This window comes from Saccopteryx bilineata, chromosome 3 (assembly GCF_036850765.1).
Source record: "Saccopteryx bilineata isolate mSacBil1 chromosome 3, mSacBil1_pri_phased_curated, whole genome shotgun sequence".
In the NCBI taxonomy this organism is placed as follows: domain Eukaryota; kingdom Metazoa; phylum Chordata; class Mammalia; order Chiroptera; family Emballonuridae; genus Saccopteryx; species Saccopteryx bilineata.
In genome coordinates this window covers 26,126,462-26,149,406 of record NC_089492.1, presented here as the reverse complement: position 1 = coordinate 26,149,406, position 22,945 = coordinate 26,126,462, and the positions used below count along the sequence as shown (strand labels likewise).

The 22,945-nt window shown below is 35.2% G+C and overlaps 1 protein-coding gene across 1 annotated transcript in view; it reads left to right on the top strand.

Moving 5' to 3' along the window:
* PKHD1L1 (PKHD1 like 1) overlaps positions 1 to 22,945 on the top strand; it is a 167,735-nt gene that overhangs the window by 32,660 nt on the left and 112,130 nt on the right. The window contains exons 13-23 of the mRNA XM_066265808.1: positions 1,073 to 1,341; positions 2,957 to 3,048; positions 6,724 to 6,883; positions 7,195 to 7,330; positions 8,052 to 8,195; positions 9,713 to 9,870; positions 10,731 to 10,844; positions 13,911 to 14,060; positions 15,062 to 15,186; positions 16,742 to 16,905; positions 18,606 to 18,778. Of these exons, the coding sequence (XP_066121905.1) occupies positions 1,073 to 1,341; positions 2,957 to 3,048; positions 6,724 to 6,883; positions 7,195 to 7,330; positions 8,052 to 8,195; positions 9,713 to 9,870; positions 10,731 to 10,844; positions 13,911 to 14,060; positions 15,062 to 15,186; positions 16,742 to 16,905; positions 18,606 to 18,778 (1,685 nt within the window). The remainder of the gene's footprint in view (positions 1 to 1,072; positions 1,342 to 2,956; positions 3,049 to 6,723; positions 6,884 to 7,194; positions 7,331 to 8,051; positions 8,196 to 9,712; positions 9,871 to 10,730; positions 10,845 to 13,910; positions 14,061 to 15,061; positions 15,187 to 16,741; positions 16,906 to 18,605; positions 18,779 to 22,945) is intronic.

Sequence of the window (22,945 nt, the reverse complement as noted above, 5' to 3'; positions counted from 1 at the left end):
TGGCGCCTTGCTGTCTGCAGTGAGTCTCCTGAGACTCCTGCCTGTGTTCAGTGCGCTGTGTGTTTTATGCGTACAGTAAAATCGGTTTATAATTGTATCAAAGGTTGGTATTTGAAGCCAAATAACTTCTGTTTACCAACCTCTTAAATTTCCTTGTTTTGAATGATATTAGAAAAATGACCAGTTTAAGAAAAAGAATTTTGATATTTATAATTGGTAACTTCAAAGAAAGTGGTATGCATCAATGAAAGAAGCGCTCAAGGTTTTCTCTATATAAACTCAGCTGAAGAGGAGAGCCATTGTTCTCTATATCCTGACACTCCAGACAAGCTGAAGGCCACTGGAGGAAGTCAGGAGCCTGATTGTTGTTGTATTGTAAGGAAGAAATAAAAAGAGATGGCCCCTCTTTGGTGAGAAATAACTCAATCATAGCATTTATAGAAGTGTAGATACACCTTAATGAGAATATTCTCTCTCTGGTTCTGTCCAAGAAAGAGATGAAATCCTTAAGCAGACATGATGTTAAAAAATAAAAATAAAAAATACTGACAAATCTTAAAGCCAATGTTACCTGTTCTTTGATTAGTTGCAAGACATTAATTGAGTAATTTTTGTTACAGAGAATAACCAAAGCAAAGATTTTCTGATCAAATGGTCTGAACTTTGAAATTTTTAGACTTAACTGTATAAAGCAACAGCAGTTGTATCAAAAGGAATAATTATTACATTATTATCTTAAGTAAAGCACTTATAAGTGCTGTGTTTTATATATTGTTTATGTAAAAATATATTGCATATATATCATATCTAATCCTCATAGCACCCATGCAGATAGTAGTGTTACTACCATTTTACATATGTGGAGCCTGGTGTGCAGAAAAGTGAATAAAATTTTCAACTGTCTTAATAGCACTCTATTCTCTAGACACAAGTACATGAAGTAATAGTTTTATTCACACATCTGCTCTAAAAATATGAATTGAAATAGGATATTTATAACCACCACCAAAATAGAAGGCCATAAGATACCATACCAAAATTCTGATAAAGGTTTCTTTTATTTTATGTTCAGGTGGGAGAGGCCTAAAGCTTGAGGTATGGAATAATAGTCGGCCAGTACATCTTGAAGAGGTACTTGACTACAATGAAAAAACACCAGGGTACCTGGGTGCCAGCTGGGTAGACTCAGCTTCCTATATTTGGCCCATGGAACAAGACACATTTGTTGCACGCTTCAGTGGATTTTTGGTGGCTCCAGATTCTGATGTTTATAGATTCTACATCAAAGGTGATGACCATTATGCAATTTATTTTAGCCAGACTGGACTTCCAAAAGATAAGGTAGGGGAGACAAAGATAATCTTTGATATTATATAAACAATATGATAATCTTCATATGTAATGTATATCATTTATTCTAAACCAAAACCAATCAATATATTACAGAATTATTGTCAGACATGTTTTTCATGTGGTTGGGTTCTTGGCTATTTTAACACATGTGATACGAACTATAAAGTTGTCATAGAAAATCCATTACGTAAAATAAAATGCTCTTCTATCTAAATTTTCTCTTCCATGGAAAAAACAGGTCTGTTTCCTTTACAACTGAACTTTGTTTTTATTATGAAGGAATTATAACTACAACAGAGGAAATTTGGAAAAGAATAAAAATATTTTACTTCTGTACTTTTACTCAGTTATTAAATGAGAGTGTATCATTTCCTAATATCTCTATTTTGTCTTTTACATAAATAGGGTCATACATCCAATTTCATAGTCCTCTTTTGTCACATTTTATTAAATAATTTATATAACACCGTTTTAATGACTGAATAGCATGCTATTGCATGGGTTTAGCTTAGATCACTCTCTCTATACTGGTAAGTTTCTTTCTTCTGAATTTTTATGACCACAAATAATAAATACCCTATCAAATATCTGTGGTCATTACATCATTTTGATTTTGGAATATTTCCTTAAGATAGTTTTGTAAATGTGAAACTAATCAAACCAAAAGGACATTTTATGATTCAATATACATGGGGTCCTTGGGTTAAGACGGTCTCAACACACGATGTTTTGAGTTTACAGTGCTCACTCTCATAAAGATTTTTAAAAATTGAGACATGAGTGTTTCAGCTTACTCATTCTCTTGTCATTTTTTCTGTTACTACAGTACAGTGTACAGTGCAGTATGTTTATGTCCTTTTCCCTTTCCTGTGGCTTAGTTGTGTTTCTATGTTCTAGATTATGATTTTACAACAGTGTTAGGATAGGTAAGTGACTTCGGCTAGGCTGTGTTTTGACTTACACCAAAATTCAGGGTTACATCACTGTCGTAGGACCAGAACTGTAACCCAAGGACTCCTGTATATGGGAAGATTACATCTCAAACTGGACGCATTGGGCCCTGTGGTATATGAGTTCCAGTTTTATCATAGCTTCTCAGTATGCTTCCTCCAAAAATGCTACAGTTACTCCTAATGGGAACCCAGTCTCATTCTAGTACACAGACCCATTAATGATCTTTGGAATCTTTCAGACCTACTTTTAGTGGTCTTATTTGGATTAAATTCCTTCAAGTTTTCTATAGAGGAAAAAAATATTTTATTTAACAATAAAAACATGTTTTTCTATTTTCTCTTGCAGTTCCAGTGTGGAAAAGCTATGCTCTGTGCAGTCTGTTTGGTATAGCGGTGCTGATGTTAGTTAGGGTAGAAGGAATGAAGTGAGCTTTGATAATTTTTAAAAATGCCTTTTAATCATGGATGACAGATCTTGGAAGAAAAATATGAAGTAGCTTCACATTTTTCTATTCATAAAAGTCCTAAGACTGACAGGATAATGAATAAGTGCTAAAAAGGTTTATTAATATTTCTCCCCTTTCTTTCTCTTTCTCTCTCCTCACCCCCCTTTTCCTCTCCCAACCCTCTCCTTCTCTTTTTGGGACAAGGTGAGGATTGCACATCATTCATCCAGTGCCAACAGTTATTTTTCCAGTCCAACACAAAGATCCGATGACATTCATCTTCAGAAAGGAAAAGAGTAAGGTTTTCTTTCTTTAAATTATTGTATGGTATTTAGAAATTAAAGTTTATGTCTAAATACTTTTGCAATTTATTTTTATTGGTGGAAGTGATATTGGTTTATTGGCTTAATTTGTAAATGGTTAGGCTCTGTAATTAATGAATTTTGTTTGTATATTTTCAAGAATACTGACATTCAGCTAATCAGGGAATTTGACATCTAAATTATCTGAGTTGCTAAAATTATAACTTTGTGAGGTATACTTAATCTTATTTTTAGTTTTTTACTAAGGCCTTTCTCGGCTTCTACAGAAGCCTGAGCTCTTGAATTTTGCTAGAGAAAAGTCCCCAAACCACATGGATCAGTGCCATAGCTAATACATTCATTTACTCATATTCTACCATGGGCTAGATTCTGGAATATTAATACAAATGGTATTAAAACACATTCCCTTTCCTTATGAAGTACATCTTTTAGTGCTGAAAGGCCAAGTGCGGAGACACGATGAATGTACCATTTAAATAGCAGATAATGACATAAAAAATATTCAATATTTCTAGAAAACAGGAAGGTAAAAGACAGGTTATATTTAAAATAACTAAGTCACATGAAAGACATCAAGAGATTCATTGAGATGGCTTTCCATTTATCATTTGTGTCTGTTAGAATATTCTGCATAAGAAACCACTTCCCAAACTTTAGTAGCTTAAAGCACCACAATTTTGTGATTGGCTAGGCAATTCTTTTGGTCCTAGCTGCTTTGGTTAGTGACTGATGGTATGGGGTGGCCTCACTTACAGATCTGTAGCCTCACTTGGCATGGTTGGAGTTAGGTATCTGGTATGTCCTTCTCCACATGGTCTCTAATGTTCCAAGAGGCTAGCCCAAACTTGTCACATTGATGAATGGGGTCCCAGCTATAAAGAGGTCAATTCCTAATGCACACATATTTTTCAAGACTGATTGTGTCACATTTACTAGTATCCCATTGGCCAAAGCAAATGGTCAAACCTAGATTCAAAGGGTGAAAAAATAGATTTCACTTTTTGATGGGAGGAGTTTATTTTTATTCTACTATATCACCCTTCTAGATATTGATGAGATTTTTTTATTATTAATTTAAATGGGGTTACATTGATAAATCAGGGTACATATGTTCAGAGAAAACATCTCCAGGTTATTTTGACATTTGATTGTGTTGCATACCCATCACCCTAAGTCAAATTGTCTTCTGTCACCTTCTATTTGGTTTTCTTTGTGTCCTTCCCCTCCCCCCTCCTTCCTACCCCCTTTCCCTGTAACCACCACACTCTTGTCCATGGGCAAAAGAAATGAATAGACACTTCTTCAAAGAGGACATACAGATGGCCAATAGGCATATGAAAAAATGCTCAACATCAATAATCATTAGAGAAATGCAAATTAAAACCACAATGAGATATCACCTCACACCAGTCAGAATGGCGCTCATCAACAAAACAACACAGAATAAGTGCTGGTGAGGATGTGGAGAAAAGGGAACCCTCCTGCACTGCTGGTGAGAATGCAGACTGGTGCAGCCACTGTGGAAAACAGTATGGAGAATTTTCAAAAAATTAAAAATCTAACTGCCTTTTGACCCAGCTATCCCACTTTTAGAAATATACCCTAAGAACACCATAGCACTGTTCCAAAAGGAGAAATGCACCCCCATATTTATGGCAGCATTGTTCACAATAGCGAAGATCTGGAAGCAGCCCAAGTGTCCATCAGTGGAAGAGTGGATTAAAAAGCTCTGGTACATATATACTATGGAATACTACTCAGCCATAAGAAATGATGACATCGGATCATTTACAACAACATGGATGGACCTTGATAACATTATACTGAGCGAAATAAGTAAATCAGAAAAAACTAAGAACTATATGATTCCATACATAGATGGGACATAAAAATAGATATTGATGAGATTTTGCTCACAGGTAGCACCATGAAGATCTGATGAAGGTGGACAGAGAGGGTTAGAATCAACAAAACCCGGGCATAGCCACCCAGTGTTCTCTTGGCCACAGTGCCATGCAGAAAGCATTCCGTTCTTTGTCTCCTTCTCCTTCCACCTTTACTTCTTTATATACTTAAACATTTTCTTTTTTAAGAAAGGTCACTGGGCCACTTTAGGGCAACTGAAATACCTAATTAATCCCTGCTGTTACTCAGTGTCAGTTCCCCTTCAGGCTTCGCCTTAGCCTTGGTAAATGAGTTCAATTTACCTGGTTGGCAGGAATACAGAGCTTGCGTGAAAGCGATTCCTAATACATCTGCTGCCTGGTGTATCTTTGTTCCCGCCCACTAGCTTGGAATTTTTGCACGGTATTTAGGCAGATAGCTGTGGATTCTAAAACTGAGGTTACGCCAGCTGGTTGATTGCGCAGTGGCCCTGGAGGCCTTTCTGAAGGTAGCTCATATCTCCAGTTCCTTCTGCTCAGACGATACAGCCCCATCTCTAAGCACATGGCTCTTCTCTTTGGCCATCCTGTTCTACTTTAAATTTGACCTCAGTTACGAATTCTTACATCAACTTTCAATCTTTGAAACTCTCTTTGTCTCTGTTATTCATATGAACAGAGAAGAATGGTATATACTTTATAGGACTTTGTGAAGATTCGAAATAATGACAACTGTAAAGTGTTCAGATTAGTTTCTAGCACATGCGAAGTGCTGCCTAAATATTTTTAAGTTGTCAGGCAATGACACAGAATGTAATGGTTCTTCTCTGAGTCCTGCTCCTTAGCGTCACCTACCTTGAACGGGGGGGAGGGGGGGGAGGCAAGCAGGCAGGTTCTCAGGGCAGCCAGGGCCTCATGCAACCCTCCAATATCAGTTCTTTGAGGAGGATGACCCAGAGCACCATCATTCTAGACAGATAAGAGGTGATAAATGCCTCTCCTTCAGGCTTCCATGAGCTGTGGGTAAGTATCCTCCATGTACAAGAGTGCCTGTTAAATGACTGAGGCAATTCAGAGGAGCTCCCCGCAGTTCTCTCCACAGATGGGAGAAACTTAAACATTGATAGAGATTCAGGCAGGGGAGTAGCAGCTTTGCACTCACCTATAACAGCTGGTTAGTGACTACTTTATCCTGGATAGCAATGGGATGATGGGCAGGGGCCTGAGCAATCAAGAATTCCAAACAAAAGGTGTGAACCCCAACAAACTTATTGGGGACCATAGTAACTCTAATCAAATGGAACCAGTATTTAAGAAATATGAGAATAGGAGCTTTCATCCCCAGACACATGCAGCCATTCAGATACAAAATATATGTTCTGTCTGCAGCTGCCTGCCTTAACCCCGCATGTCCTCTGGGCTTTATGCCAGGATGTTTGTATTATACGCTACAATGTAATTTTGTTTTAAGCTCCTTGAGGATAGGAGGTAGCATCTTTTTTGATAAGGATTTATTGACAAAACAATTAGTTATGAATGAGAACAACTCTTTACTAATGCAGATATCATACATAATTCATCTTATTTTAGCAAACTACTATGAAACTTTGATATTTTAATATTTAAAAATCAGGGATACTACAATATAAATCAGTTAATAAGCAGGTGTTTTATACAATGCTGACATTTTATTCATTGCAAAAGGAATTTGTGACAAGTGCTCCAGAAAGAAAAAATTATATTTATGAGTCACTCTGTCTTCCAGATATTACATTGAAATCTTGCTACAGGAGCATAGACTGAGTGCTTTTGTCGATGTTGGACTGTATCAGTATAGAAGTGTCTATACTGAACAACAAACAGAAGATGCAGTGAACGAAGAGCAAGTTATTCAGTCCCAGTCAGCAGTTGTTCAGGAAGTACAGGTTTGTTATAATTGCATCTCCACTGTCTAGAAAAAAAATGTGCAAAATAGGAGCTCTATTTGGTTACTCAGTTTACTTTGGTAGGATGCTGTTTGGGAGGAAAACATTCATGGAAAATTATTGAATTATGGCTCTTATAGCCAATTCTAAAGAGGATATTACTTGATAAAACTTGAACATATTTTATCATTTGCGATAACATAGAGCGATAAAGAGGCATGATGATAAAGATAGGCAAGAGCGATGAAGATAGAACATGATGTCTTTAAAGTTTTTCTATATAATAAAGATTTGTTTAAATTGGAAAATAGGTTATAACATTGGAAAACTGGGAAACAACTGATGCAACTCAGGAAGTTCAGAGGATCACAGTAACTAGCGCATGTATAGAAGTCAATTCATGCTCACATTGCCAGTACAGATTAATTTATAACATGGAAAAAACTGGTAAGTGATGAATAATAAGGGAGATTTTATTTCTCTTTGTGTATACATATAATTATAGAGAGGTACTCGCTGTAGTCAGTTTTCAGTTTTAATAGCATACTAGACAAAAAAGCAGAAAAATGTAAAAAAAAGTCTTCAGACTGCGATAGAAAATGGCATCAATAAAAACATAAAAAATTAAAATACGGCACATACTATTATTTTCTTCTGTAGGGATCATGATAAATATGCATGTGAATGCACACCAGGATTTAGATATCTATGACTCACAGCTGTAAGCTAAAGCAATTAAATTCATCATTGCAGGAAAACATTGCCTTCAATCTCTCAAACAGAGTGACAGATCCATAAGACACTAATTGTCTGTTAGTAAAAACACTGCATTTCTGTATTTTATAATAAATCCTGAAAAAATAAATTTTGCTTTTTCTGTTAATTATTTCAACCAGTAGATATTGAAAATGCTTACTGTTTACCAAATATGGTATAATGTTTATTTCTATGGGAATATTCAAAAATTAAAATATGAGCCCTATCCTCAAGAGACCACAACCCAAGTAAGTAGTCAATATTATTGAATGTGAATCAATTTCAGAACACAATTTCATTAAGTGATGGTCATATGGTGCAGACTGAGCACTTTAAAAAATTCAACTATAAGACATTATTGTTGGTAGTGCAGACAGATTTCAGCTCTTCTTTTTTTTTCCATTTGTCCAAGTCTTGATACCTGCTGATGCTTCTGACTTCATACTACAATCAGCCTTAAATGAACTCTGGTCTTTAAAACCGGATGCAGTTCAAGTAACAAGAACCGCAAATCCCCAAAGTTATGTCTACACGATAACCTTTATATCAACTAGAGGTAAGCATGTATTTCATTTTGTATGTGCTTCAAGTTTTTTTCTAGAAAACAAATTTGTATCTAGTGCAATTTCACTGCCAAAGGTAAAAGCACCATAAAATGACAAAGGAAAAAAATTTGGATTCACAGCCTTTATCAATTTTAGAATCAATAGAAATTATATGGTTAATTTTTCCTATTGTAATTTAAATTCCCACTGTATTTCAAGGACTGTGAAACTCCAGTACATGAGAAATACACTATATATACTACAAACACAATATCAATATAATAACCCTTTATGAATTAGCAAAAATTAGTGATGATATCAATTCTGAAAATTAAATGTAAGTAAACCAATATTGCTCAGGAGACACAAGTCTGGCCAGATCTTTCAGGATGAAAGAATTCTATGATCAAATCCATGTTGGAAATACTGCTTACCGCAGCTGCTTCTTGAAGATTGACAGAGCATATTAAAAAATTAACATCCCCAAGCAATTCTGCAGTGAGAAACAAAAACTCTATTCACCTGTATATAATGCAACATTTTCAAAAATTATTTGATCTCTTTATTTTTTTCCCTCAAATAATAGCTGTTAACTTACTAATGATCAATAATTTCAAATCTGATAGCCAATTCTAACAACCATTTTGGGTATTTGGGATATCTAGCTCATGAAACAGGTGCCTGACTGTGTGTGTTTACTTTTCTTTGGGCAATCATTATTTCCCATTTCATATAAGTAAAATGTTACTTCAATGTTTGTCTCACCTTATGAAAATGTTCATTTGATTGTTGGGTGGAGGGTGAAGAGTTTTGTTTAACATGAATTGAAGTACTAAAGATTTGCCAAAAGTTAGACTGTCAAAACATTTTCTAAATTAAAGTATGTTTATCCTTGTTCTCCCAGGAACTTATTTATAGATCAGAGAGAAATTTTAAGGTTTCAGCGGAGACCTTAAGAAACATGGCACCAAAATCATAACTGGGATAATTCTAGGACATTGCCTAACAAAGAAAGGCAATTAGATTACATCAGTAAAGCATCTTCCAAGAGAAAATAGACATCTGAGGACAAGGCTTTAATTCTCTCAAAGGAACGCTATATGAACAGGTTTCACAGGCCTGGGGCTGTTCCTTGGAATTCAGCTCTGTACCTTATTCAGGTCTTTTAAAAAATGGCAATATCCCAGCCTAGCCCTTTACACTAAGGTAGCGGCACAAAACTGAAGGATTTTTAGAATATACTACTGTGATCTTTACCTCATGGTCCCAATATCACTTCTGTTTATCTTCTAATCTTTTCTCTTAAGCAATAGAAACAGAACCTTAAATGAACAGCACTTTATCTGCTATTTTCCTATTTCTGCTGTGGAGAAATCTGCTCAAATTCAAAGATTTGCATCTTCCCTGTTTATTTTTATTTTATGATAATGGAACTGAAAACCAATTTTCTTAAATTTGAATTCTACTATGGATGTATTGACATTTTTAAAATTAACTTCTTAAAATCCTGTTTGGTACTTTGTTACAGGAGACTTTGATCTGCTCGGCTATGAAGTATTTGAAGGATATAATGTCACACTGGATATTATAGAACAGACCAAAGGAAAACCTAGTTTGGACACATTTACACTGAACTGGGATGGGGTCACTTCTCAGCCTCTTACCCCACGGTCAACAGAAGCTGAAGTATGCTCTGTTAATTTTTTAAACAGAATGCCATTGAAACATCATCATTCTGTTAGAAAACACATGCACACACTTTAAGTAGTAGTAACACACCTGCCTACTGGGCATGATGAGTTGGAGGCACTGCATAATGAGAGGAGCAGGGAAGAATATCACAAAGATGAGGGCCGAAGGGGGATTTCTTAGATCGGTGCCAACGTATCTCCATATGGAGCAGTTGTTCATAAAGAAAGAATGTTTACTGTAGATTACTGAATTTTGAAAGCTACCTTTACATTGAGTTTAAGTTAATATTTGATGATTAAAGATCACCTGTCATCCTAAGTCTTTAGTTCTAAATATCATATATATCTCTGCTTTGCCAAAGCAATAGATATGGAAGTTTCTACAAGAGACCTCATGAATGGGTACAGATTCCTATATACCTGCAATTATTTCTTATTTTTAAAATAGTCATAAGTACAGACTTTTCATGTCTGGATCTCTTGAATCCAGTTAATTTTGAGTTAATTTAAAAAACGATCTGGAGTCTGTTTAATTGGGTTCAAATTTATTTAGGTTTGCCTCATTATTCTTTTTGAAGACACTTTTGAACAAATATGTTTACCTTAGTAATAATTAAGTAAGCTAATATTAGCCAATTGGATGTAGCTATTGTCATTCTAAATTAAAACTTTAAAAAGTCATAGGACACTAGAATTTTCACATTAATTATTTAGGAAATTATCTCTTAATTATGGCTAAAATATGGGAATTCTTGTATGAATGTGTTATAACTAATTAGTAGAATTAGTAGGAGAATTCCTATGTTCTAACTGTTCATGAAAAAGAAGTTACTAAAATTCATATTATTAATTTAGTTTCAGGAAGCAGTGGAAGAAATGGTTCGTGCTAAGTGTCCACCGCAAATTGCAAATTTTGAAGAAGGATTTGCCGTGAAATACTTCAGAGATTATGAAACTGATTTTAACCTGGTATGGAATGTTTAATGAACTATGAAACTGACCTGATAAAAATTCATGCAAATATTTGGAATTTCTGTCATTGCTTTTCTAAACTAGCATTAATTCCTTATCATCCAAAGCAAATTGCAAATATAATTTTTTTATAAGATCTGTCCTCGTTGCATTGTAAAATGATTCCTTTGTGAAAGTAGTATTTCCACTCCACATGAATTTTCCTGATAATAGAAATGAGGCAAACGTAGGATCTGTGGAGTGTTCTGTTCATTTTCTTCACTTGGACGCAGAGTGTGTCCCTTTTCCTCACTGGCTCCAGAAAAGACGATTGGTAGTAAATCACTTCCCTTGCTTTTTTATTTCACCCTCTGCTCCATTAGTACAAGACCTAGTGATGATTTAGTTTTGATGAGATATAAAGATTTTTCACCTATCTACATAAGGAAAATTTAAAATAACACCACTTTCCTAATTATTACTTTGAAAACTTGAGGAAGCCAATAGTCACCACTTCCAAGTGAGTATCATCAGAATGAGAAGTATGCTAGTTATTCAATTCCAATAAAAACACTAGAAATAAATATGAGTTTTTAAAATATGTATCATGTGATGCTTATATGAAGAGATTTACTGGTGAAAAATAAGGGGAAATCCACTTAATGTGCTTTGTTTTCAACTTAATTAAACAAAGCTACATGCATTTTGGTTCTACTGACCTCAGCACTTGCAGCCATGGGGAGTGCATGGGTAATTTAAATTATACTTTTCTTCTTCTTCATCTCCTTCATTATCACAACACACATTCTTTGCTCCACTTTACTGTGACAGTTTGCATTCCCAGCCCTCTCTCCCACACCCCTGCTGCTCTGTACGTGTTTTACTCTCTTCTGAGGCCCCGTGGCTCCCCAGTCCTTTCAAATAACATCTTTTTATCTTTTAAGACAACTCATATGCCACTTTCTCTGACTCATTTTATTTTTTAAGTTATGTGAGTTAAATGCCTCTCTTCAGCCTTGGTTTCATAATCCTTGGTTCTTTTATTCTAAACTGATGGGCTTCTGTGTTTAGAGACAGTAGAACGCCAAAGCGTAAAGAAAAAAACGGATTCGCTGACAAACAAAAACTTGACACACATTGAACACTGAATAAACACATGTGAAAGGAAGGATTAAATATCATTAAGGAGTTCATTATATAGAGGAAAGATAGGATTTGGGAAATACAGCTACAAGGGATTATGCAATTATGAATCCAAATGAGATATAGGGTGAGAGCTTTAGCATATCTAAGAGAACATAGGCTTGGGAAATTCTCATCAATTATTAGTTTGAATAGGGTCTCCATTCCTTTCCCTCTCTCTTCTTCTCTGATAACTCATTATTCTTACATTGCTCTTTCTGACAGAGTCAGACAGTTCTTGTAGAGCTCTCTCAATATTTTTAATTTGTGAGTCTCTCTCCTCTTCTCTCTGTAGCATCTCTAGTTGTCTGTCTTCTTTCCTCTCTCAGACTTGTTCTATTAGCTAAACTTGCTACCTCCATCTTCAATTCATGTGTTGAGTTCTTTATCTCTGTAGCAATCTCCTTGGTGAGGTATTCATTTTGTTCATTAATTTGTTTTCTGAGCTCATTAAGTTGCCTATTGGTATCTTCTTGTAACTAGTTGAGTATTTTCAGAACTTCAATTTTAAATTACCTATCATTTAACTCCAAGATTTCCATGTGATTGAGATTTTCTTCTGGAAAATTTTCATTTTCGTCTGAACTACTTCTCTATCTTGTGTGCCCACGGTATTCGATTTCTTCATCCTTATCAGCCTTTGAGAGTGGTATTGTTAAGAACTCTAAAAAAAAATTCTAAAAAAATGAATAATTAATATAAAAATACAATAAAATATAAATATTTAAAAAATTATGACAAGAAGAAAAACCACAGAAAAAAGATCAGAAGCAAACAAAGTAAAAAACAAAACACTGCAAAAAAGAATAAAAACACAAAATTTAAAGTAGATGAAATTCAAAAGAGAAAAAGAGAAGAAAAGAATTAGAAAAAAGAGGAAACAAAGAAAAAATTAATTTCGGGTTTGAGAGGTTTCTTTCTGTAGGTGTGACTGTATTACAGCTTTTAGCTGGGGCCGCAAACTTGGTGGAGTTTGGGGCATGTTGTAAGGTCTTGACAGCTTCCGCATTATGCCTCTGGCTTTATGGCTTCAGCTTTCTGGCCTTACGGCTCTAGCAATGGTGATCTCAGGCTTCTGCGCACTCCTTCCCATGTCTCAACAGACCTAGGAACTGGACATGGAGCCCCTTTGTTCTTCAGGGGGGAGAGTGGTCTGGAGAGCTAGCTGTGGGGTTTGTCTCTGCCGCTCTCCATACCACAAGATGAGGGAGGCAGGGTCTGGGAGGCTGGGGGCCGCACTTTAGTTTTCTCTCTCTCTGCTGAGTGCGGGCTGCAGGCAGACTGCCGGAACACTGGCTGTGACCCTGTGCTCTGGTCACTCTGTTTATCTCCCCCTCTGCCCTCTATCTCACTGCTCCTCCCAGCAGGAGACCCAGTCACTCCAAAATTTCCCTTTCCATACCCCTCAGACAAAATCCAGAGAGCCCGAGTTTCCCTTCTCCCCATAGTCTGGCAGAGAAAAAAAATAAACCCAGTCATTCTTGGTTTGTCTCCTCTCCTCTCCAAAGCCCACCATGAATGCATTTTGATTTCCGCCCCCTTTTCAGTCTGTCCTACATTTAGTCCGTTCAGTGCATGGATCTTTCAGGTGCTCCTGCGAGCCCAGCTGGGTGGGGTTTCTTTGCTGTGTTATGGTTGTTTAATTTTTTGAAATTTCAAAGGGAAAGATCAGAAGTATCTCTCATGCTGCCATTACTCTGATGTCATTTCCCATGAGAACATTTTTAAAAAAATTAAATTTATTGGGGTGACATTGGTTAATAGGATCACATAGGTCTCAAGAGAACATTTCAAGTTGCAGTAGTTTGGGAAGCCATGAGATCCGAGTCTGAACTTAAAGGACTTGGGTGGAATAAAGTTAGACAATAAATCATGTTTTCATTTGAAATATTGTTTCTTTAGGAACATATTAATAGAGGGCAGAAGACAGCTGAAACTGATGCTTACTGTGGTCGTTATTCCCTGAAAAACCCAGCTGTTCTTTTTGACTCAGCAGATGTTAAACCAAACAGACGACCATATGGAGACATTTTATTATTACCTTATAATCAGGTAAGCTCAACAAAATGATATGCTAATTAAATTTGTAGAATCCCTGGGTAATAAAATTTCGTGAAATTTTAAGACAAAGAAAAGTGCTTGTCATATGAAATCATGTCACATTGGACAGGCAATGGAGTTTACTCTCTGGGTGTGTGTGATGTCCTCTTTTGGTGATTTTCAAAAAAAAAGAAAGAAATTAAAATAATATTCAGTACCATGCACATGTATTCTGCTTTATCTCATAATTTCAAAAACTATTTGCACACAAATTTAATACAAAACTATTAAACATTTATATTTTTTCAATAGTCCTTTATTAACTGAAAAGCAACAAAAAGGGATAGCCATCATAGAGCACTCTCCAGTCTCTAATCAGGGAAAAGTAAAAAAAAAAAATGTCTGAGGAAAGGCAATGGGAATTTTAGGACAGGTGCTTAAGACTGGCAATCATAGACTTACCCTTTCTCATTTTAAAATTCTCATATTGTTGCACATGTTCTAAAGCTGGAAGTTCTAAATATATTTGGCATTTTTAAGGTGCTGTAGACCATTAAAACTGGTATTTAGTCACTATTTTACAGTAACAGTTTCATCTCTAAATGCTAAGCTGCATTTGCATCTCAGTCTACTCAAATGTTTCTCTCTCTATGTGTAATGGGCTTTTAAATTCATTGAAGAGTTCAGTTAGAGCGGGACCTAATTCTGACATAGCTCAGCGACTATAAGGAATGAACTATTTCTATTTTTTTAAGAAAACCATATCTTTAAAAACAGTGAAGAATTAATCATTAATCATAAGGTCATTTCAACACTTTTTCTTCTGTAAAATTTTCCCCATTTTTTGCACTTTATTGACAAAAATTAACTTTTTTCCTGTGTGTTTTGATACATTTTTTATGAAAAAATGCTCAATAGATATTTATTGGATTTGGACTGAATTAATTTGAATTGTCACAAAACAATTTAATGGTAAGATATTGTTACTAATTTTTTTTATATTTTCTGTGTAGTTATGTTTAGCATACAAAGGATTCCTGGCAAATCATATTGGTCTAAAGTTTCAATACCAAGACAAAAGCAAGATTCCTAGAAGCACTGATATGCAATTTACATATAGTTTTGCTTATGGAAACAAGTAAGTTATGCTATGAATTTAACAAATTGTACTAGATTATATAAACTATGAAGACAAAACAAACCTATTCCTTGAGTGTTTGTTTTTGAGAAATCATGTATGCCATGGTCCAACTGCAATTTTCTGCCCTTTCCATAAACTCCCTAACAGAAATATTTGTATCAAAAATGAATCTATTGATTATGAAAATTATCATCATCTCCTATGACCATTTAAAGGACAAAACAATGGTAAACTGTTAAGTATACCAAATCTTTTAGGTAGTAGTTTTTAAAACTTTAGAGTCATGTAATTAATTCTACTTAAAGGTTCTATGTAGTTTTATTAAATTAAAGGGCACTTTAACTTAATATAGTCTGCATATAATTTTCTAAAACTGATGTAGTTCTAGGCTTTGATGCACCACAGGTATCTCATGATGCAAACTATGAAGGAAATAAGAATAGAAAATGCTCAGACTTACTAGATAGTAACTACGGTAGGAGCTGTAAAGAGTATTGTTAAACTGTACTTAGTTATTTGGATGGCAGCATTTATCTCTTTGTTGTAAACTTTCATAGCAGAATTGCTTAATTGTAATGTATGGGATCTTAATGCAGTTAGTATATAATGGAAAATCTGAATCTGAATCTAAATTACACACTTAAAAGGTACTGAACCATACATAACTCTGCTTTTTTTTTTTTCACTTGGAACAGTAGACAGTGCAACTGCAGTGAGCTCTTCGGAAGTAATGCCACGATCCAGTTTTGCTTAGTATTAGACTGTTTACTTTTCTATCCCTGACATTTTTTTTCTACTTTTTTTTTTTTGGTATTTTTCTGAAGTTGGAAACGGGGAGGCAATCAGACAGACTTCCGCATGCGCCAGATCAGGGTCCACCTGGCATGCCCACCAGGGGGGGATGCTCCGCCCATCTGGGGTGCAGCTCTGTTGCAACCAGAGCCACTCTAGCACCTGAGGCAGAGACCATAGAGCCATCCTCAGCGCCTGGGCCAACTTTGCTCCAATGGAGCCTTGGCTGCGGGAGGGGAAGAGAGAGACAGAGAGGAAGGAGAGGGGGAGGGGTGGAGAAGCAGACAGGCTCCTCTCCTGTGTGCCCTGGCTGGGAATCGAACCTGGGACTCCTGCACGCCAGGCCAACGCTCTACCACTGAGCCAACCAACCAGGGCCTATCCCTGACATTTTTTATTAAAATAGTTTACTCCATTCTTGGGTTTTGTTTTTATGCTCTACACCAAGATGCATGCTCCTTATTTTCCTTACCTATTGCCACAGGGTAGTTTACTTTCCTCTGGCTACTGCCAAGGCTACAAGTATAAGAGGACCTATATTTGCAGGCAATGTTGTATCTTTTACTGACAGTGTAAGCTTCTGTCACCTGCTGTTCCTTGTTATGGTTGCTTTTCTATGCTAATAAAGTATGCTTGATGTTTTCTTGTGAGAAAAAAATAAATCTTTTATTCTTTAAGATTTTAATGCTTTTTATAGTGTATCTGTTTACATTAAACATTACAACTAATCTATATACCTAATTAATTAACCATATTTCAGCTGGACCTACACCTGCATAGACCTTCTGGACCTCATAAAAACCAGAATCACTGGGACTAACTTTTCTCTTCAGAGGATTAGTTTGCAAAAAGCATCAAAATCTCAGTCTTTTTATGTAGATGTCATATACATTGGACAGACACCTACCATTTCCATGTGGGATGGTATGTTTTATCATTTCATACCTACTTCAACCATCTAAATCTATTGTGTAGTAAAATCTTTTCATGGAAATTACTTATATTCTATAGTTTAGATAGAAACAATCTCTAACTATTGTATGAGTTACTCTTTTATCATAGTGATGTTATTTAATTTATTATTTTTTAATAAATAAGGCCAGATGATTAAGAATAAGTAGATCCTTAATGTAAATTGTCATTTTGACAAAAATTGGTTTTATAGTCTTAGATTCTGTTCACAGATATATAAACTGTGGCAAACATTTTTATGTTGCTTTGTTTGATTTTAGAGAAACAAACTACCAAGATAGAGACCTAGTCCTCAAAGGCTACTATTGACAGTATTGATATTGCCGTTGCCATTTGCTTAGTAAGATTGAGCTGAATGTTTCCATGGACTTGAGAGCAATAATTAATAATGTGATAAATGAAAACTTTATTTCTGGTAGTCTTAGCATTGTTTTTCTAATCATATTAGTAGACTCAAATATAAAAACTATGATAATAAAATAATTAAGATTAAACTGTGATTTAAAAAAAAATCAACCTAATTCCCCACAGTCATCTTAAAAATGGGAATAGTCACCACTATTCCCATTTTTTAGAGTTTTGAAATTTTTTTTTAGAACTGTTTTCAAGTGCGAGATCATGAGTCAACTGGTAAAAATTTAAGTGTTACTATTTTAGAGTCAATCCTTTTAGATTCACTGTCATCAAATCCAAATTGTAATTAGTGGGATGCATGTATAGGACAGCTGATTTGTGCTGGGATAAATGTAGTAGTTTGTTAAACAGCATTTATTGAGCACCTACCATGTAGCAGGCACTGTGTTGGGTATCAAAGAAAGAAGACTGAATAAGACAGTCCTGGTCTCGCTCTCTTGGAGCACGTGTCCTAGTGAGCACCACATTCAGGGCACCAGGAACAGAGCAGAACTAACTGGCCCACAGAGGCTACAAGCCCACCAGGGCTTGATGGCTCTTACGTTAATGATTTAAACAATTATTTTTTGTTTGTCTTTACCTGATGAGGCTCTTAGGTCAAGTGACTTAAAGCTTTGTATTTTAGAAGTGGCGGTTTACCAAGTACCAGAAACTATTTTTCTTAAGATCTTCTTTATAAAATTTTATTTTATTTTTTTATTTTTTTATTTATTTATTTTTTCTGAAGCTGGAAACAGGGAGAGACAGTCAGACAGACTCCCGCATGCGCCCGACCGGGATCCACCCGGCACGCCCACCAGGGGGCGACGCTCTGCCCACCAGGGGGCGATGCTCTGCCCATCCTGGGCGTTGCCATGTTGCGACCCTCCTGGGTGTCGCCATGTTGGGACCAGAGCCACTCTAGCGCCTGGGGCAGAGGCCACAGAGCCATCCCCAGCGCCCAGGCCATCTTTGCTCTAATGGAGCCTTAGCTGCAGGAGGGGAAGAGAGAGACAGAGAGGAAGGCGCGGCGGAGGGGTGGAGAAGCAAATGGGCGCTTCTCCTATGTGCCCTGGCCGGGAATCGAACCCGGGTCCTCCACACGCTAGGCCGACGCTCTGCCGCTGAGCCAACCGGCCAGGGCTTAAAATTTGATTTTAAACAGCTTATTCCATGACATATGGATGTTATTTAATAGTGATTTTTTTAGCAGCACAAACTATGCAAGTTTACTTCCTATTTTTTATTATGTTCTGTAGAAATGCCAAAGAGAAGACTCCCAGCATTAGCAAATAAAGGAATATTTTTAAAGCACTTTCAGGTGAATCAGACCAAAATTAATGGATCAAGTATGACCAATCGATTTTCTGTCACCATGACTTCATATAATTGCAGTTTTAATATACCCATGATGGCTGTGAGCTTTGGGCAGGTAAGCCTAAAATTTTACAAATTACTATTTATTTTTAATTTATGAAGCATTAGCTTTGATCTAGTAAACTTTCTTTTTAATTTTTACAAATAACTGACATATAGATTAAATAGCTTTTAATAAGACATGATAGTTATTCTAAGAACAAATGAAAGCTTAGAGGTTTGTTGAATTTGAGTATGAAAATTTACTTTAAGCATTAAAAAACCTTCAAAACATATATATAATATATATGTATGGAAAATATTTTGTGGAACAGCTGAATTTAAATAGAGTTTTTTCTGTTGATTTCAAAGAAAATATGGTGGGCTCTTCCAAGAAAGATCCTTGAACAGAGATTATTGGTAGAAAATTTTAGATTCTGCATGTTTCTAAATTGTTTCTGTTATAACAGCATTTATCTTTTTCTTGTATCAAAATTGACACAAGGAGAAAGGAGACAGTTATTCACATTCCAAAAGGATCAGAACAATTTTTTTATTTGGCTTGAGTTGTTTATAATAACTATTAAATATTATCAATATAGTAAATTTTTAAATTAACATCCTACAAAAATATTCAAGTTAATATAATTTCCTGTGCGATAAAGCAAAGACAAATATAATAAGCTCAAGATTAAAGGTTAAATAATTATTAAATATCGTAGTAGAGTCTCATAATGAATGTTTTGCTAAGTAAATGATTTTGTGATTAAAAATACTAACTCTAAGTATTCCACTATAATTAGCTTTATCTCATTTTGGTTCAGTGTTTTAACTTTAGTTTCTTTAAGCTGAATGTCGTGTAAATATTTTTCAGTCTTTTCCTCTTAGCACTATAACAAAATGCAATAACTAACTCAGGGCTTGTGTTGTCAAAGCATCTCTATCAATAATCTCCCATTTTTCAAGATTTTTCACTTAAATTGGTAATACTCTAGTTTAGCTATTTACCCAAGGTTAAATTGCATAATATGCTGCTTATATTTTTATGACTTTTTTTAAAGAAAATTCAAATGAAAGATACTTGTAGTAGTGTGCACATATATTAAATGTCTAGGTCAATAAATTCTTTTAAAAACTGTAACTTTGAGATAATTATAGATTCATATACACTTGTGTGGAATATATAGTAATATTTCTATACCCTTAACTCATTTTCCCCCAATGGTAACATCTTGTATATCTATAGCATAATAGCACAACCAGGAAATGGACATTCATACAATCTACCAACCCTGTTTAGTTCTACATGCTTTTGATTGTGTTTATGTGTGTAATTATATACAATTTTATCACCTGTATAGATTCATCTGACTAGTACGGAGCAATTCCATCACAAGAACCCCTCATGCTACCCTTTTATAGCCATGGCCCCTTTCCTTCCTCCTGCACTCCCTTATAGCTGGTAATCACTAACCCATCTCTATAAATTTGTCATTTCAACAATGTTATGTAAATAGAATCAGACTTTATATAATCATACTAGTATGTAGCCTTTTGAGATCAACTTTTTTTTCACTCAGCATAATTCCCTTGAGATCCCTCCAAGTTGCTGTGGATATTGATAGTTTGTATGTTTTGATTGCCTAGTAATATTTAATAATATGGATGCCCCACCATTTGCTTAACCACTTACTTATTGAAGAACATTTCAATTGTAGTCAGTTTCTGATTTTATAAATAAAGTTCCTTAAAGCATTCATCTGTAGGCTCCTGTGTGACATCAATTTTCATTTTCCCAGGTTAATTACCCAATAGTGCCATTAGCATATAGATTTGTAGGGAACTACTCTATTCTTTTCCAAAGTGGCTATACCATTTTACAGTACCACCAGCAAGGCATGGGTAATTCTGTTTCTGTACAAACTTGCCAGCATTGTCATTAACACTATATATATATATATTTTTAATTTTAGCCATTATGATAGAGAATGTACTAATAGTTAATTTTGGTATTAATTTGTATTCCCTAAAGGCTAAAAGATATTGAACATCCACATATCCTCTTCTGTAAAATGTTTTTATTCTTTTGCCCACTTTCTAATTGAATAATTTTCTTATTGTTGAGTTTTTAAAACGCTTTATATATTCTAGATACAAGTCCTTCATGTATATGTGTAGTTCTATACAACTTTATCACATGTGTAGGTTCATCTGACCAGATATGTGCTTTGTAAATATTTTCTCCCAGTATGTACCTTGCCTTCTCATCTTAAAAGGTCTTTAACAGAGCAAAAGTTTTTAATTTTGATGAGATCCAAATTATCCATTTTTTCTTTTTATGGTGCTTTTAGTTTCAAGGCCAAGAACTCCCCACTTAGATGTAATTTCTGAATATTTTACTATTTTTTGTTACTTTTTCATTTCTTTTTAAATTTTATTTAGAAAATTAAATTTAACAGGATGACATTGATCAATAAGAGTACATAAGTTTTAGGTAAACATTTCTATAGCATTTGAACTGTTGATTATGTTGTATAAATCAAAATCAAATCATTTTTTGTTACCTTGTATTTGTTCCTACTCACACACTCCCCCTCCCTCTCCCCCACTACCTTCCCCATATTCCCCTCCCCCTGGTAACCACTACACTTTTATCTTTGTCCACAAATCTCAGTTTTATATCCCTATGTGTGAAATTATATAGTTCTAAGCTTTTTCTGATATACTTATAATATTTCACTCTGTATAATGTTGTCAAGGCCCATCCATGTTGTCATAAATGTCACTATGTAATCATTTCTTATGACTGAGTAGTATTCCATTGTATATATGTGCTACATCTTCTTTATCCAGTTCTCTACTGAGGGACACTTTGGTTGTTTCCATGTCTTGGCCATTGTGAATAATGCTGCAATGAACATGGGAGTGCATGTGTCTTTACATATCAATGTTTTCGAGTTTTGGGGGTAGATACCTAGTAGAGGGATTGCTGGGTCCTATAGTAATTCTATTCTTAATTTTTTGAGGACCCACCATACTTTCTTCCATAATGGTTGTACTAATTTGCATTCCCACCAGCGGTGAATGAGAGTTTCTTTTTCTCCAGAGCCTCTCTAACATTGTTTATTAACTGTCTTGTTGATAATAGCCAACCTAACAGGTGTGAGGTGGTATTTCAATGTAGTTTTGATTTGCATTTCTTGAATAGCTAGTGAAAATGAGCATCTTTTCATATATCTGTTCGACATTTGTATGTCCTCTTGGGAGAATTGTCTGTTCAGGTCTTCTCCCTATTTTTTAATGGGATTGTTAGCTTATTTTTTGCAGAGCTTTGTGAGTTCTTCATATATTTTGGATATTAACCCCTATCGGAGCTCTTGTTTGCAAATATGATCTCCCATTTAGTTGGCTGCCTATTTTTTATGTTGTCAGTTTCTTTTGATGTGCAGAAACTTTTTATTTTTTTAATGCTTTTTTATTTTTATTTATTTATTTATTCATTTTTAGAGAGGAGAGAGAGAGAGAGGTAGAGAGAGAGATAGAGGGAGAGAGAGGAGAAAGAGACAGAGAGAGAGAAGGGGGAGGAGCTGGAAGCATCAACTCCCATATGTGCCTTGACCAGGCAAGCCCAGGGTTTTGAACCGGTGACCTCAGCATTTCCAGGTCGATGTTTTGTCCACTGTGCCACCACAGGTCAGGCTGCAGAAGCTTTTTAGTTTGATATAGTCCCATTCATTTATTTTTGCTTTTACTTCCCTTGCCTTTGGTGTCAAATTCATAAATTCTTCTCTATGACTTGTAATGAAATAAATTTCTCTCTTATTACTGCTTTCACTGATTCCTAGAAATTTTGATTAGTCATGTCATTTTCATTTGTCTGCATCTGTGTTTAGATCTCTGCTTTTATTTCTTCTTTGACCCAGCCATCTTTTAGAAGTATGTTGTTTAATTTCAAAGTCTTATGAGCAAAAAATACAGTTGGTATAATTCCAGTTTTCCTGAATTTGTTGATGTTACTTTTGTGGCCCAACATATGGTCTGTCCTTGAGAATATTTCATGCACACTGGAGAAGAATGTATAATACGACGTTTTGGGATGAAATGTCCTAAAAATGTCTATTATGTCCATTTGGTTCAGAGTGTTAATTAAGGCCAATATTTCTTTATTGATTTTCCTTTTGGATGATCTAGCTAAGGCTGTCAATGGTGTATAGAAATCTCCAGGAATGATTGAGTTTTTGTC